We start from the raw sequence: 15,625 nt of genomic DNA, 5'->3' as shown, positions 1-15,625 counted from the left end.
CCCACTCGCACATGGCGTGCCCGAGGCCCAGCCCCCTCCTCCGGGCAGGCCCTTCCCGGGTGCTATACGTACCCGCCTCTCTCATCAGGCCCCTCCAGTCAGCGCACAGACAGGCTGACGTCTCCATCCCCGAGCTGTGTACCTGTCTCCCCACACCCGCTTCAGCCTGAGTCCCCCCATCTCTGCTCTCGTCCATAAAACCCCTGCAGGAGGGTCTTCTCTCCTGCCCTGCAACTCAGGCGCTGCCCTCACACTCCCACCACCCTCACCGCCCCGTCAGAACGCTCGCACCCAGGCGCTGTAGACGGAACGTTCGCATCCCCCCAAATTCAGACGTGTTGTGGGGGGCCCCTTACCCCCAAGGCGATGGTGTCAGGAGGTGGGGCCTCTGGGAGGTGATGAGGTCATGAGGGTGGAGCCCCCGTGGATGGGATTAGTGTCCTTAGAAAAGAGACCCCAGGGAGCTCCCTCACCGCTTCCTCCGTGTGAGGACACAGTGAGAAGACGTCCATCTAGGAACCAGGAGGAGGGTCCTCACCAGATGCTAAATCTGCCCTCGCCGGGATCTCGGACGTCCAGCCTCCAGGACCGTGAGGAATCAGTGTGTGTTGCTTATAAGCCCCCAGTCTGAGGTATTACAGGAGCTGCAAGTAACGAATACCAGGTGGTCTCCAAGTACGTCTGAACTCGCCCTCTCCAATCACGTTCCCTCTTGCTTTAGGGCAGCAAGTTAAATCATCCTGCGGCCCCAGGCTCCACACTAAAAAGCAAACAATTTGCTCAATTAAAAAACCCACTAGAACGGCAGTACTACTAGGACTACTAGTCACCACCACTGATAGTAATAATAAAAGGGAAATAAACACTGACAAGGATGTGGAGAAACTGGGTCCCTGTGCACAGTTGGTGGGAATGTAAATAGGGCAGCTGCTGTGGGAAGCAGTATAGCAGTTTCCTAAAAAGTTAAACATAGACGTACCGTGGGACCCAGTCATCCCACTGCCAAGTGTACACCCAGAGGAACTGAAAACAGTCATCTAAGAAAAGCTTGTACAGGGATATTCATAACGGCAGTATTTACAACGGCGACAAATGTGGAAACAACCCAAGTGTCCATGGATGGATGGATACACAGAACGGGGCCCATGCACACAGTGGAATATGACTCAGCCGTGAAAAGGAGCGAAGCCCTGACACAGGCTGCCACGTGGATGGACCTTGAACACACGATGCTCAGTGAGAGAAGCAGACACAGAAGGACACACAGTGTGTGGTTCCGTTGGTAGGAAACGTCCAGAACAGGCAAATCCACAGAGACAAGAAAGGAGATTCATGGCTGTCGGGGGTGGGGGAGGGGGAGGGGGAGTGACTTTTCATGGGGACGGGGTCTCCTCGGGGGGATGAGAAGGTTTGATAGAGGTGATGTTTGCACAACACTGTGAAGGTCCTAAACGCTTCTGAGCTGTTTACCTGAAATGGTTGAAAGGGTCAGTCTTATGTTACGTGCATTTTACACGAATGAAAACCTAAGGATCTGGTGTTTTGGCTTTTTCTTTGATTTCTCCTTTCCCGGCTTCTTGGTCTAACTCTGTAACGGAGCCAAACTCGGGTCCTGTGTGCAGTAAAGCCAGTCTCCTTCACCCCTGTGGCGAAGGAAAGTGCAGCCTTACTGCAGGGCCCAGCAAGGAGAACAGGGCTGGTGCTCAAAAACCCGACCTCCCCGAAGGGCTTCGGCAAAGCATTTTTAAAGGCGAAGCACGGTAGGCGTGTCCCAGGATGTGCGATCAGCTCCTGCACAGTTCTCTGATTGCCTGACGATGAGGGACCAGGACAGGGTCACAGGGGTTCACGTCATCAGTCCTCAGCTGCCAGGAGGTCTGGGGGCTATGTGCTCATGATCATCAGGTAGTTAATTTCTTCCACTTGGTGGTGGTTTTAGCCTCTGCAGAGCAACTCCGGAAACGTGCACCAGATACTGTTATCTAAGTACTTCAGGGAGGAGCTACGGCAGAGGGCATGGGGGAGGGGTCTGTCCCGGAAGGCCCCAGAGGCTCCTACTCGGTTACAGTTCCCTGGGCGCCTCGATCTTTGAAAAGGTTTAGAAGGCTGGTTTGGTTCAGGGACTGGAGGGTGTACAGCTCCCCAGACATCGGCCAGCCCCGCCCTCCTGGGCCGCGGCGGGGAGCAGAGGATGGTGTGGCCGCCGCCCACCCGCCATGCTTCGGCCTCTCCAGGCTTAGGCCCACGCGGCTCACAGCCCGGGGCGTCTCTCCTGCTCATGCGTCGTCCTTACACCAGCTCGGTATCTCCTCGGCCTTGGACCCCACCCGCTGCAAGGCGCAGAGTGAGGGGTGCACCTCTGAAACAGGAACGCTGCCGTCCAACACTGATCCGTGACTCGCCGCTACTGGTGAGAAATCTGTATGGGTTTTCTGGGGCGTCTGTGACAGATGGACACAAGCTGGGGGCTTAAAATAACAAACAGTCATCCTTCCCCAGTCCTGGAGGCCAGGCATGTGAGGGTCAAGGTGTCCCAGGGCCGAGGTCCCTCCAGAGGCTCCAGGGGAGGGTCCTTCCCGCCTCTTCCAGCTTCTGGGGGCTCCAGGCGTCCCTGGGCTTGTGGCCGCATCCCTCCCCTCTGTGCCTCTGTCTTCCCGGGGCTTCTCCTCTGTGTCTGGGTCTCTCCTCTTCTGTCTCTTAGAAGGACCCTGTCATTGGATGTAGGGCCACCCTCCTCCAGGAGGCCACCTCATCTCAGACCCTTCACTGCATCACACCCGCAAAGACTGCATTTCCAAATAAGGTCTTTTCTGAGGTTCCAGGAATTTTAGGGGGACAGTCTTCAACCCAGTGCAACATCCCTATTTCAGAGATGTTAAGTGTTTGGGTTTTTTAAATGTACATTTTGGAATTGATACAACCATTTCTCACCTAATGACTAGATCACGTTGAATCTCTGATTTAACATCTTCCTTGCACGTCAGCCCTGGGAGTGTTTAAAAAGCCGGAAGCTTTTTACATTTGTGCTTACGTTTAAGTTAGAGATTTAAAAAAAAATTCATTTTATTGAGGCAGAGTTGATTTACAATGTGTTAATTTCTGCTACACAGCAAAGTGTTTCAGTTATACGTATATATGTATTTTATTCATATTCTTTTCCATGATGGTTTATCCCAGGATGTTGAATATAGTCCCCTGTGCTCTACAGTAAGACCTTGTTGTTGATCCATCCTAAATGTAATAGTTTGCATCTACTAACCCCAGACTCCCACTCCATCCCTCCCCCACCCCCTCCCCCTTGGCTACCACAAGTCTGTTCTCTACGTCTGTGAGTCTGTTTCTGTTTCATAGGTGTTTGTGTCATATTTTAGATTCCATGTATAAGTGATATCATATGACATTTCTCTTTCTCTGGATGACTTACTTCACTTAGTATGATCATCTCTAGGTCCACCATGTTGCTGCAAATGGCATGGTTTCATTCTTTTTTATAGCTGAGTAATATTCCTTTGTGTATGTGCGCCACATCTTCTTTATCCAGTCCTCTGCTGATGGGCACTTGGGTTGCTTCCGTGTCCTGGTTACTGTGCATAGTGCTGCTATGAACGTTGGGGTGCATGGATCTTTACCAGTCAGTGTGTTACTGGACCATATGATTTAGAGATGGCTTTAGAACGCGTATGGTTGTTTGCAGTGAAAGCAGAAGAGGCTGTTTGCAAGCTCGTGTACTGAGAAGCAGAGGAGCAGTGGGGATAGCCGTCTCTGCCCTGCACGTGTGTCTTCAACACTGATGTGCAGGGACCCCCGGAGACAGAGGCAGGGCAGCCACGCAGCCCAGAACAGGCCGTGCATTTTCATCCGGCCTGTACGTGCGATCACCTGAGGCTACTTTGGTGTTCTGGTTCTTCCTAAGTTTCCACGGATGGGCAGACCTTGTTTCGTCATGCTTTGCTTTGCTGCATTTTACAGATGGTGGATTTTTTAGAAATGGAAGGTTTGGGCCCCCCCCCCGTGTCGAGCGCTATTGGCGCCATTTTTCCAGCATCATCTGCTCACCTTGTGTCTCGGTGTCACATTTGGGTCATTCTCGCAGCATTTCAAACCTTTAAATTATTTATTATGGTGTCTATGGTTTTTGATGTTATTACTATGACTCACAGTATTTGTTTTATTGGGGTGGCCTGGAACCGAACCCGCAACCTCTCCAGCGGATATCTGTGTGCTTTTTTCTTTTATTTTCTTTGGCCTCGCTGCACGGCATGTGGGATCTTAGTTCCCCAACTGGGGATCGAACCCACGCCCCTTGCCGTGGAAGCGCGGAGTCTTCTTAACCACTGCACTGCCAGGGAAGCCCCTAGGCTCATTTTTAAAGAACACTCGTCCACATAAATTCTTTTCTGGCCGATGAGAATAGCCTTCTGTCAGGATGCCGTCTTCCTTCTTCCGGTATAAATGGGGAGCGTTGAGGGCCTGGCTGTGCAGGACAGATGCTGATCCAATGAACAGCTCAGCACGGCCAGGCACCTTGGGGCTCTCGTGGCCTCTAAGTCCTTTTGAGACAGGCTGGGACCTGTGACCCTTTGCTGCAGGGCTTGCACCTGGACACACCTCTCCTGGAGCAGCAAAATACAAAGAAACTAGAAGGGACTAAAAATAACTGCGTGCATGCGCAGTTGGGGCAAATTCTGGACAAAAGATACAAAGAGACCAAAACCCACCTGTGGCCTCCGAAGAGCCGGGAGCAAAAGCGGGCACTGCGCATGCCCCGTGCACTCACACCACCAAAGCAGGGCACTGCGCACGCCCCGTGCACTCACACCACCAAAGCAGGGCACTGCGCACGCCCCCTGCACTCACACCACCAAAGCAGGGCACTGCGGACGCCCCCTGCACTCACACCACCAAAGCAGGGCACTGCGCACGCCCCGTGCACTCACACCACCAAAGCAGGGCACTGCGCGCGCCCCCTGCACTCACACCACCAAAGCAGGGCACTGCGCACGCCCCCTGCACTCACACCACCAAAGGGGTGGGCAGACCCCCTAAGCCTCCCCTCCAGCCCGACCCCTGGACCCACCCCTACCCTCACCCCATAGAAGGACCCAGCTGCCCCTCCCGGGGGGGGCAAGGGCACCTGTTACTTGTTCTTGCTCCCCCCCCCGCTGCAGCAGGGACCCCAGTAAAGCTTTGCCTGAGTTTCTTGTCTGGCCTCTGATCAATTTCTATCAATTAAGGAGGCCGGGAACCCCGGTCGGTAACACTTTCTGCCCCTGGAAGAGTAAATCCAAGCCCCGACCTTGAATTTCATAGGTTCGTTCTCATCACTCAATCTCGTTACTAAACTAATCGCCTTAAGTGAAGATGCCGGATCGATCCTGCAGCCGAGGGGGATCTGGCTGAGAAAGGGCTGCTTGCATTTTAATCAAGCAAATGGTGTCCAAGGCCAGTCCCTCTGGCCTCCTGTGGGTCCCTCCCAGGGGTCCCCCCGTCGCTCTCGCCTTCAGGCTGTGTCCACCGTGGCATGCTCAACTGACACTGAGGTCCTGCTTGCCGGAGTCCAGGGTGGAAAAAGGAGGGCCACCACGGCGGGGGCAGGTGCGGGGGGGAGCTGCAGCCCCCATCTGGGCTCTGAGGGTTTAAACTTGAGCGTCAGAAATGGCTGGAAAAGGGGGGAGCAGCTCTCCAGCGGGGCTGGGCCATGGCAGGACCCGGTTTAGGGCGGGTTCTGGGCTTCCTCTGGGATTAGCATGGCTCACCATGGTTCATTGGTGATTGAAACGCCTTCAGTGGAAATAATTGATCACCCTGGTGTAGCGGATTAAATGATGGCCCCCCCAAAACATATGTCCTTGTTGTAACCCCCAGAACCCAGGAACGGGACCTTATTTGGAAAAGGGGTGTTTGCAGATGTGATGTAGTGAAGGGTCTGAGATGAGGTCCTCCTGGATGAGGGTGGCACTACATCCAATGACAGGGTCCTTGTAAGAGACAGAAGAGGAGAGGCACAGACACAGAGGAGAAGCCCCAGGAAGACAGAGGCAGAGACGGGAGGGACGCGGCCACGAGCCCAGGGACGCCTGGAGCCCCCAGAAGCTGGAAGAGGCAGGAAGGACCTTCCCCTGGAGCCTCTGGAGGGAGCGCAGCCCTGGGACACCTTGAACTCAGACGTTTAGTCTCCAGGACTAGGTGAGGATGAATGTTTGTGGTTTACAGCCCCCCAGTTTGTGGTCATTTGTTACAGCTGCACCAGAAAATTGATACACCCCCTCTCTCCCCATATGAAGGGCCCAGAGCCTGTTCAATCCATCCAATGGGTTATCAACGCCAGGGATTAGTGGGCGTACGGGTTTGGGACCAGTTCCACAGCTGATGGTGCAAGGGCGGGCAGGGGCTGGGGGGTGCAGGTGATTTTAGGGCTGTGTGCTCATCAGGGACAGAAGGAGTGAGCAGAAACTCCGGGGGTCCCCATAAGCTTTGTCATCCCCTTAATCAGGCTGATGGAATTTTCTAGAATAATCCATCTTGGGCTCACTCCCGGGCCTCCAGCAAAGAGCTTGAGGCATCAGCACTGAGCCCCTGGCTGTCCCCTCAGCTTGCTCAGAGACCCGTGATTCCCGAAGCCAGGACGTTGGGGTCCTCCAAGCCAGGCTGGCCTGGAGGGAAGACGGGTTCCCCCTGGGGAGGAGAACTGCGGTCTCCTGGAGGAATATTCCAGCGCCTTCGTGGTCGCCCAGGTGGGGGGCTCTGAGAGCTAACGGCCGGGCGCGTAGACAGCCTGAGGCTGTCACCTGCACTGTCTGCTCTCCTCCGGGGGGATGAGAATGTCCGGGAACTCTGGACAAGACTGTGTGCAGAAGCTTGGCCATCGGGGCCTGGGGCCCTTCTGGGGATCTGTTGACCCCCACGGACTCCATCTCAGAATGATGTTCATGCAAGCTTAACCTGAACTAGATAAGATGACAAAGGAAATGATGGTTATTGGAATACAGGTGTCAACTTATTTCAAACACTTGGTGATCGAGGAATACGGGTGCTCGTCTGCTACACCCTAAGGTGATGCGTTTAAAATCGGGGCAGCTTTGAAAGGTTCACCCAGGAGGTAGTAGACGTAAGTGTTTCATCCCTTCTCGTGGCCGAATACTATGTGCAGTGAAAGTGCCAGACACAGAAGGTCCCAGGGTGTGTGACTCTGTTCATGGGAAACGTCCAGGACAGGCAAGTCCGACGGGCAGAAAGTGGGCTTGTGGCGCCAGGGGCTGGGGAGGGGGATGGGGGTGACGGCTCGTGGGGACGGGGTGTCCTCTGGGGGGTGAGAAGGTTCTGGAAGCAGATGGAGGTGGCGGTTACACAATGTTGTGGATGTGCTAAACGCTGCTGAGCCGTTTAGTCTAAAATGGTTAAAGGTGATTCTTGTGTTACTTGCATTTTTGCGTCAATGAAAACTGGAGGGAAGTTGGAGCTGGATTTTGTGTTGTAGAGAGACAGGGGTGGCAGGTGTGTTGAATGAGGTTGTGAGCGGCGGGGGCAGCCCTTCGGCCGGATTCACTGGGAATCCAGTCCGTCCTTGCTTTGGGGTCCAGGTGGTGCAGCTCGCCGTGCGCAGTCGCTCAGAAGCAGGTAGGGGCAGGCCAGTCTCCGCTTGCTTGAGGGCGAGGCTGGGCCTGTGTCTCTGAAGAGCACGAGCCCTCCAGGCTTTCTCGAGTGAGGCTCCGCCGTTGAGAACACACAGCCTCACCACGTGGCAGCTGACTGTCCTTGGGGCCTAGAGATGCCCCAAGCTTGGCCACGCTGGCGGGAGGGGAGGGGTGTGTGGGTCTGTGGCAGCAAGACGGGGCGCTCTCTGCAGCTGGTGGTCCATCCAGACCCCCGGCTTCAGGGAGGGCACTGCCCGCCGGAAGGGTCCCACAGTCTCTGCGGCTGCTGTCGTGCCCATGAGGACAGTGTAGCACCTCCTGGCCACGTGGTCACACATGCATGGTCTGGGCGGACTTCGTCCTCGAGGGGGGTGCTTAGATTCAGGAAGGGTGGACTGAAAAGGGGAGTGAAGCATCTTCCCCATCCAAGGTCCGGATCCCCCGAACGCTACCCGGGGATGCCCCTGGGCTACGACGCCTATCTTAGCGCCACTGAGATATAGGGAAGAGGACCTTACAGAAAACAGAGTAACTTGCTGCCTTCCCCTGGCTTGAAAACGTGACCCGGCTGTGCTCCCATCCCGTCCCCAGCCGGCTGGGGCTGCCCGCTCTTTACTCAGTGCCAGCCGCGTGCTCACAGGGCGTGCGGTGGCTTATGACTCTCGGGAGGAAAGTCGCTTTGGTACACGCAGTTTCATGCCGTGTACTGTCACCTGTAACAGAATCAGAGCAGATGCAATTTTAGTTTTAGAATAAAACTTAATACAGCCTGAACAGAACGAGAGGGTTAATAAAATCTCCGTAGAAGAAAGCTGAATGCAAGCTTGAAAGAATAAGTCAGTAACCTCTCGATAGAAGAGTGATTACAGCTCTACTATAGTAAGAGTTAATACAACCTCACTACATGAAAGCGAACACCGTCTTAATCAGATAATACAACCTTAATAGGACAAGAGTTAATAGAATCTCAATACAAGAGGTTCATCCAACGTTAAGAGCATAAAACATACTACAACCACATAGAATAAGAGTTCGTAAAATCTTCATACGCAAAGCGTGAGTACAGCCTTAATACAGGAGCTCATACAGTCATGACAGGGTAAGAGGTAATGCAAACGTCACAGAGCAAGAGTCAACACAACCTTAACAGAAGAAGAACTAGTACCATCTTTAGAGAAGATACCTTAACACATCCTTAATAGAATGAGACTTAATAAAACCTTAATAGAAAAAATCTGAATACAACCTTCGTGGAATGAGAGTTGATAACATCTCAGTAGAACAAGAGTGATCGCCATTTACTATACCAAGAGTTAATACAACCTCACTGCAAGAGCTAATACCATCTCAATAGGATAAAACTTAGCACCTTAATACGGTAAGAGTTCATGCGACCTTAAGAGGATAACAACCAACAGTACCTTTGGAAGAGTAGATTCAATCTTAATAAAGTAAGAGTTAATGCAACCTTAAGGGAATAGGAATGGATACAATCTTAACGAGAGTTAATATAAAATATAATCTTAGTAGAGTGAGAGTTGATGGAACTTTAATGTAATGGTTCTCAAGTGGAGACTGTGCCCCCGGGGGCACACCTGTCAGTGTCTGGGGACATGTTTGCTTGTCACAGCTGGGGAGGGGGGAGGGGAGCTCCTGACATCCGGTGGGTGGAGACCAGGGCTGCTGCTGCACACCCCGCAGTGCCCAGGACGCCCCACATCAGAGGTTGATCCAGCCCCCAACATCGGTAGCGCCGCTGCCTTAATGGAATAACAGTTACTAGAACCTTAATAGCAGAATTAGGAATTAACACAATAGTATTACACTCCCCTCTCGCACATGCATTTGGAGGGCTTTCCAGTGTCATCGTGGGTTGGGAAGCAGCAACTTCCCTAGTTAACGTAGACACAGGTCTTATTTTTATACTGTTAAAACAAACCTAATCGTAAGTGTGGGAAACACATTGTCTCAAGAAACCATCTCTCCACTGCACACCTGAAACTTAACACTGTAAACCAACTACACGCCAGTAAAATTTTTTTTAATTTTTAAAAATGAAAAAGAATAGATGAACAATAAGGACCTACTGTGTAGCGCAGGGAACTATACTCAATATTTTGTAATCTATATGGGAGAAGAATCTGAAAAAGAATGTACACGTGTATTCTTTTATATATAACTGAGTCACTTCGCTGTACACCTGAAACTAACACGACGTTGTAAATCAACTCTACTTCAAAAACATAAAAATAAAAATTGTACCCGAAATCTAGGGTACAATTCTGGAAAAAAGAAAAATAACTGTCTCTCCTTGTGGGGCGTTAATGGATCCACCTCTCATGGCCAATGTTATCCCAAACCTTGTGTGCGAGGGAGAAAAATGCATTGATGGTTTATTCATTATTTTTACCCTTTTTGTATTATTTGGAGACACCCTATTCACTTCTTTAGATGGAGAGAGAAAAAGAGAAAATAAACCGTCTTAAGACTCTTGACACCAGCAGGTAGGGAACACCACTGACACCTTAAGGAAAAAAAAGGACTGCGTATATTTCCTTGTTTGGAAAATGCAAACAATGCAGAAGGAAGGGTGTGGAATGAAAACGCAGAAGGCCCTGTCTGTCCCCCATCCCCCGAATTTCTGCTCCCAGGTGACCAGTGTGACCAGCGAGAGAGGATTATAGGATTTTGAAAACTCACGCGTGGCTTCCCGTGGTTGCATGTGCGCCTCAATATCCCTCGGGTGTCCCCTTTGGGGACCTCAGAGTCCCTCACGGGGGGTGTGCATTTCCCAGGACAGGTTCTTGCTGTTCCGGGCAGGTTCCGTGAAGAGCTTCTGTGGACGGACAGGGCAGGGGCAGCTGCTGCAGACGCCTGGACCTACCAGGCTCCCACACCTTTGCTCCTGCCCGGCTGGCCAGCCCACGAATGACCCCCTTGGCCCCCGCCCCTAGGGGGACAGCCCCCCCCGGGCCCTGGCGCCCCCCCTCCCTGGGGACCGATCCAACCACTCCCGTGGGGCAGGGTTAGGGCTGGAACAGCAGGAGCAGTCTCTTCGTGGGTGCAAGGTGGAAGCGTCATTTAAAAACTTTTTATTGTGGTAAAATAGACGTACTGTAAAATCTACCATTTTTCAGGGCACAGTTCATTGGCCTCAAGTCCATTTATATTGCTGGGCAACCATCCCCACCATCATGTCCAGAACTCTCCCATCTTCCCAAACTTCGTCCCCATTAAACGCTGACTCCCCCTCCCCCAGCCCCTGGACCCACCATCTACTCTCTGTGAATGTGACTCTTCTAGGGAACCCCGGTACGTGTCCTTCTGTGTCTGGCTTCTCTCACTCGGCATCGTGTCCTCAAGGTTCATCCACATCGTACCTGGATCAGAATTCCGTCTTTTCTAAGACTGAGTCATGTTCCATTGTTTTACACGGTATTTTGTGTATCCGTCCATCCGTCAGTGGACGCCTGGGTGGCATCCACCTTTCGGCCATTTTGAAGAATGCTTCACGTGAACACACGGGTGTCCACGCTATCTGTCCGGCTCCCTACTTCTGGTTCTTTGGGGTCTACAGCCAGCAGTGGAATTGCTGGATCCTGTGGTCGTGCTACGCTGAATTTTGTGAGGAACTGCCCTGTTTCCCTGAGCACTTGCAGATGCACGCTCCCTCCCCATGGCGTGTGCGTCTCTCGTTCTTAAGAGAATTGAAGCTGAGTCTGGTTTCTGCCGTTGCCCCGAGGTTCTCTTCGCCGCCTGTGAGCTGGGAGCCTTTGACCTTCTGGCCGAGGTCCCGGAGGCCCTGGGCTCGGCTGCAGTGGCTGCACGTCTGGGCGTCAGCTCCCGGGGGACAGAGCTACTGCTGGATGCCTGTGTGTCCCTGAAGCTGCTTCAAGTGGAAGTGAGGAGAGAAAAAGGTAAGCATCCTGGCTATTCTGAAGGAGGCATTTTAAAGGTGCACCCTCAGCACTTTTTTTTTTTTTTTTTTCTGTAAAGGGCCAGAGAGTAAGTATTCTTAGCCTTGTGGGCTGGCCGTGTGGTCTCTGCAGCTGCCACCCATCTCTGCCCTTGGCGCACCCAAGCAGCTGGAGACAAACAAATGGGAGGGGCTGAGTGCCAATAAAACTTTATTGACAAGACAGGTGGTAGGCCAGGGTTCCAATAAAACTTTATTAACAGAAGAGGTGGTGGAACGGGGTTCTAGTAAAACTTTATTGACAAAATTGGTGGTGGGCTAGGGTTCTAATAAAAGTTTATTGATAAAACAGGTAGTGGGCCAGGTTTCCAATAAAACTTTATTGACAAAAACAGGCAGAGGGCCAAAACCAGAGAGCAAACGCGGGATGTCATTTACCAGCTCCGGATCTAGAGGTTTCCTCAGGCTGGTGTATGCACTGGAACCCCAATGAAGTATCCAAGGAACAAGATAAAAATGTGAAAAAAAGAAATCTCAAGGGAGTAATTTTCCATCAAGCTGAACTGGTTCAGTTCAGGGGTTGCCATTTATGATGAGAGTATATTATTTTGGTTTTGAAGCTGCTTTTCTCTTATGGAAGATGGTGATGGTAGGGGTTTTTTTTCTTTTTTTTAATGTCCTTCCTTTGCAAAATTCAAAACTGTCAACCCTATGTTGGTCATCCAGATGGTTTTTTAGAGTTTTGTCAATCTGAGAAATTGCAAAGTGTAGGGACTATCGCTTGATAGAACAGGAGTGGGTGGACCGGAGGTGGGGGGGGGGTAGCTGGTGGGCTTTTTTCTTGCAGCCAAAGGACTTGTGTACCTGTTGGATTTCTGGGGTGCGGCCGAGTTAACTTGAACAGGAAGACATCATCTGAGGGGTTGGTGGTGCTCAGATAGCCCAGCTTGGAAATCAAGCAGGTACCAGCCACACCACGGGAACAAGCTTTGCAGGTCCCCCTCCCGGCCCCCACTGGCAGCACTGCCCCTGGATGCCCAGCCCATGCTGAGACCCAGCCGGGACACACCTGTGGAGGATGCTGGATGTTCTATGGGAAGCACCTGGGGGTGGGAGGAGCCTGTGGTTCCCGCTGACATGCGGCCGAGGCAGGTGAGGATTTGGGCAAGCGCACAGGCTGGGAAGCCCCGTGACGGCAGCGTCCACTCCGGCTGTGCCTCTGGGGTCCCCATGGAGACCCACAAACATTGGGCAGGTACGCATTGTGCAGGAGAAATGAAAGGCTAGATCCTTCCTCCTCGTGAGCGGGACAAGCCGCTCCTGTCCTAGGAGGGATGCCATGACCAAGAACAGGACCACGCCGGACCCCAAGCACCACAGCTGGGCCCCCAGGACAGGCCCAGGCACCGGATGAGCCGTTCGGACATGTGGCCCCGAGATGCCCAGGGCCGTCCCCCCTTGTCGGTGGCTGGAGGGATGGAGTGGCTTAGGGTGCAGCCGGGGAGCACGGTGCCGTCTGCCCCGGGGGGCTGTGGGCGTCCTGCACCTTGTGGAGATGATGGCCCCACCAGGCTCGGGTCCCTGCTGCACAGCTGAGCTCACCCAAAAAGCGCCCCTTTCTCCCCTGATCTTTGTTTCCTCTGCACGAGTCGGGCTTTTGCTCCCATATGTCCATTTTAGAATCAGGTGTTGCTTAAAGGTCCGCAGACTGTAATATACGTTTCCCTCGGGCTCGTTGGCTGTTCACCGCTCCGCCGGATCTTCCCATGGGATTTGCCGAAGCTGAACCCAGCAGGTGCGCCTGCTGCCCACAGGTCAGCCAGCCCTTCGGGATGAGGGTCCAGCTGTTGGGGCTTCCGTGGTCCCAGGCAGGAATCGCGTTTCCATCAGGGTGTTCCCAGTGCTGGTGTCGGCATGTCGGCGGTGCCTTGGTATCTAATGCGTTTTTGGTTTTTTTCCCTCTGTTCTGTGTGTTTTCAGCTGTGTATGAAAACACAGAGCTCGCCAGCACCTACCTGGCCAGAGCCAGCCCCAAGTCCCAGCAGGACATGCTGCTGTACGCGGCCAGGACCACCTACCTGGGCTGGGGCCACCTGGCCGCGCGGCTGTCAGGTGGGTGCGGTGTCGGGGGCGCTCCTGAGTCCCAGGGCTGCCTGGGGGCTGGTTTTCAGGGCATCCGAGGAATCGAAATGCCGGGTTTCTTGTAGAACCAAACGCGACATCATTAGATTTGGGAATCCGGAGCAGATGTGTGAGGTCACCTGGTGTCGACCGACGGGATTACTCTAATGATGTCGTGATGAGAATCCTTGTGCTTCAGGAGTCTCCAGGGGAAGCGGGGGCGCCCCAGGGCAAAGCAGGAAGATAATCTGGAACATACGGTGGGAAACCCTGCGTGCTGCTCTCTGCGTGCGATGGCTGTGCCGCACGCCGGGCTTCTCAGCCTCACCCCACTGGCATCTGGGGCTGGGTGACCCTCTGATGTGGGGCGTCCTGGGCCCTGTGGGGGGCGGAGCAGCTTCCCTGGTCTCCACCCGCCAGGTGCCAGGAGCACCCCCTCCCCCCAGTGCGACAACCAACAATGTCCCCAGACATTGACAGGTGTCTCCTGGGGGCAAAATCAGTTGTAACTGGGAATCACTACGGTAGAGACAGATGGATAGAGCTATAGGTAAGTGATAGATATTGGTAGATCAATATTATTAGATAAATACTGATAGATAAGTAATGATACATTATAGATGATAGATGATTGATAGACAATATTGACAGTTTGATAGGTGATTGATAGATATAGATAGATATTGATAAAATGATAGCTATTGTTAGGTATGGATAGATAACAGGTAGATAGGTGGATCTATAGATAGTGAATCTATAGGTAGATGTTATTGATAAATATTGTTAGATAAATGCTGATAGATAAGTACTGATAGATAGTGATCAATAGATGATAGATATTGACAGATGATTGATAGGTAATATGCATAGTTTGAGAGATAGATGATGATGGATGGACATTATTGGTAAATACTGATAGAAGATGATAAATATTGATAGGTGGGTCTAGATAGATGATAGAGAGATAGATGAATACAGCAGTCCCCAACCTTTTTGACACCAAGGCCCGGTTTCATGGAAGACAGTTTCTCCGCAGACGGGGCGAGGGGGCTGGCAGGATAATTCGGGCAGTAACGCAAGCGATGGCGGGATGGTTCAGACGGTAATGCGAGCCGTGGGGAGCGGCAGATGAAGCTTCGCTCGTCTGCCCCCTGCTGTGTGGCCCAGTTCCTGACAGGCCGTGGACCGGTACTGGTCCGCGGCCCAGGGGTTGGGGAACCCTGGCTGAATAGATAGATAGATAGATAGATAGATAGACAATAAGTGATAGCTGGTGGAATTATAATAGGTGACCGATAGAGAGGATCTCTGATGCTAGGTCAGGGTTTCTCAGCACGACTGACATCGGGGCTGGGTGACCCTCTGATGTGGACGTCCCGGGCCCTGTGGGCTGTGCAGCAGCTTCCCTGGTCTCCACCCACCGGGTGCCAGGAGCTCCCCCTCCCCCAGTTGTGACAACCAACTGAAGACATTGACATTGTTGAGAACCGTGGCTCTCCATTTTCTTTCTTAATTATTTTAACTTAAACCCCGTCTTGAGCCTCCGGTAGCTTAGCCGTGAGAACCCGAGGACCCAGTTCTGCCGCTGGTTTTGGAAAAGATACAGCTCATCAGATTCACGCTTATCATCACTGTTTGCTTTCACGTTTCTCTTCCAAAATCACACCCACGTGAGACTCACTGCGCACGTGGCGTCGATGCTGTTCTGAGCGTCCCCAGGTGGCCCAGGGCCGGTGTGTAAAGTGCGTCAGGGTCGGGCCCACAGCTTGGAGCCAAGGGGACTCTCAGTGAGTCTCTGAGGGAGACCAAAGCGTCAGGGGTCTCGTGTCACAACCAGACAAGAGGGCACAGTAGGGGCAGTGGCACGGCAGAGCGTGGACGCCCGTCTAAGGGGCCAGCCCCCCGTCAGCTCCCACGAGTTGTGTCCACGCGACCGTGGGGTGACAGCCGCCCC

At 52.8% G+C, this 15,625-nt stretch overlaps 1 protein-coding gene across 4 annotated transcripts in view; it reads left to right on the top strand.

Moving 5' to 3' along the window:
- The first annotated feature begins 1,364 nt into the window (after window positions 1–1,364).
- The window catches only part of LOC117310548 (acetylserotonin O-methyltransferase-like), a 35,930-nt gene continuing 21,669 nt past the window's right edge, over window positions 1,365–15,625 (top strand). For 2 of the 4 annotated variants that reach the window (XM_033850218.2, XM_073799752.1), the window contains exons 1-2: window positions 1,365–11,551; window positions 13,531–13,662. In XM_033850218.2, coding sequence (XP_033706109.1) covers window positions 11,311–11,551; window positions 13,531–13,662 — 373 coding nt within the window. In that variant the 5' untranslated portion in view covers window positions 1,365–11,310. The remainder of the gene's footprint in view (window positions 11,552–13,530; window positions 13,663–15,625) is intronic. The other 2 variants (XM_033850217.2, XM_033850219.2) reach the window with 2 other exon arrangements.

Source organism: Tursiops truncatus, chromosome Y (assembly GCF_011762595.2).
Source record: "Tursiops truncatus isolate mTurTru1 chromosome Y, mTurTru1.mat.Y, whole genome shotgun sequence".
Taxonomy (NCBI): Eukaryota; Metazoa; Chordata; class Mammalia; order Artiodactyla; family Delphinidae; genus Tursiops; species Tursiops truncatus.
This window is presented reverse-complemented; position numbering and strand designations above follow the sequence as displayed.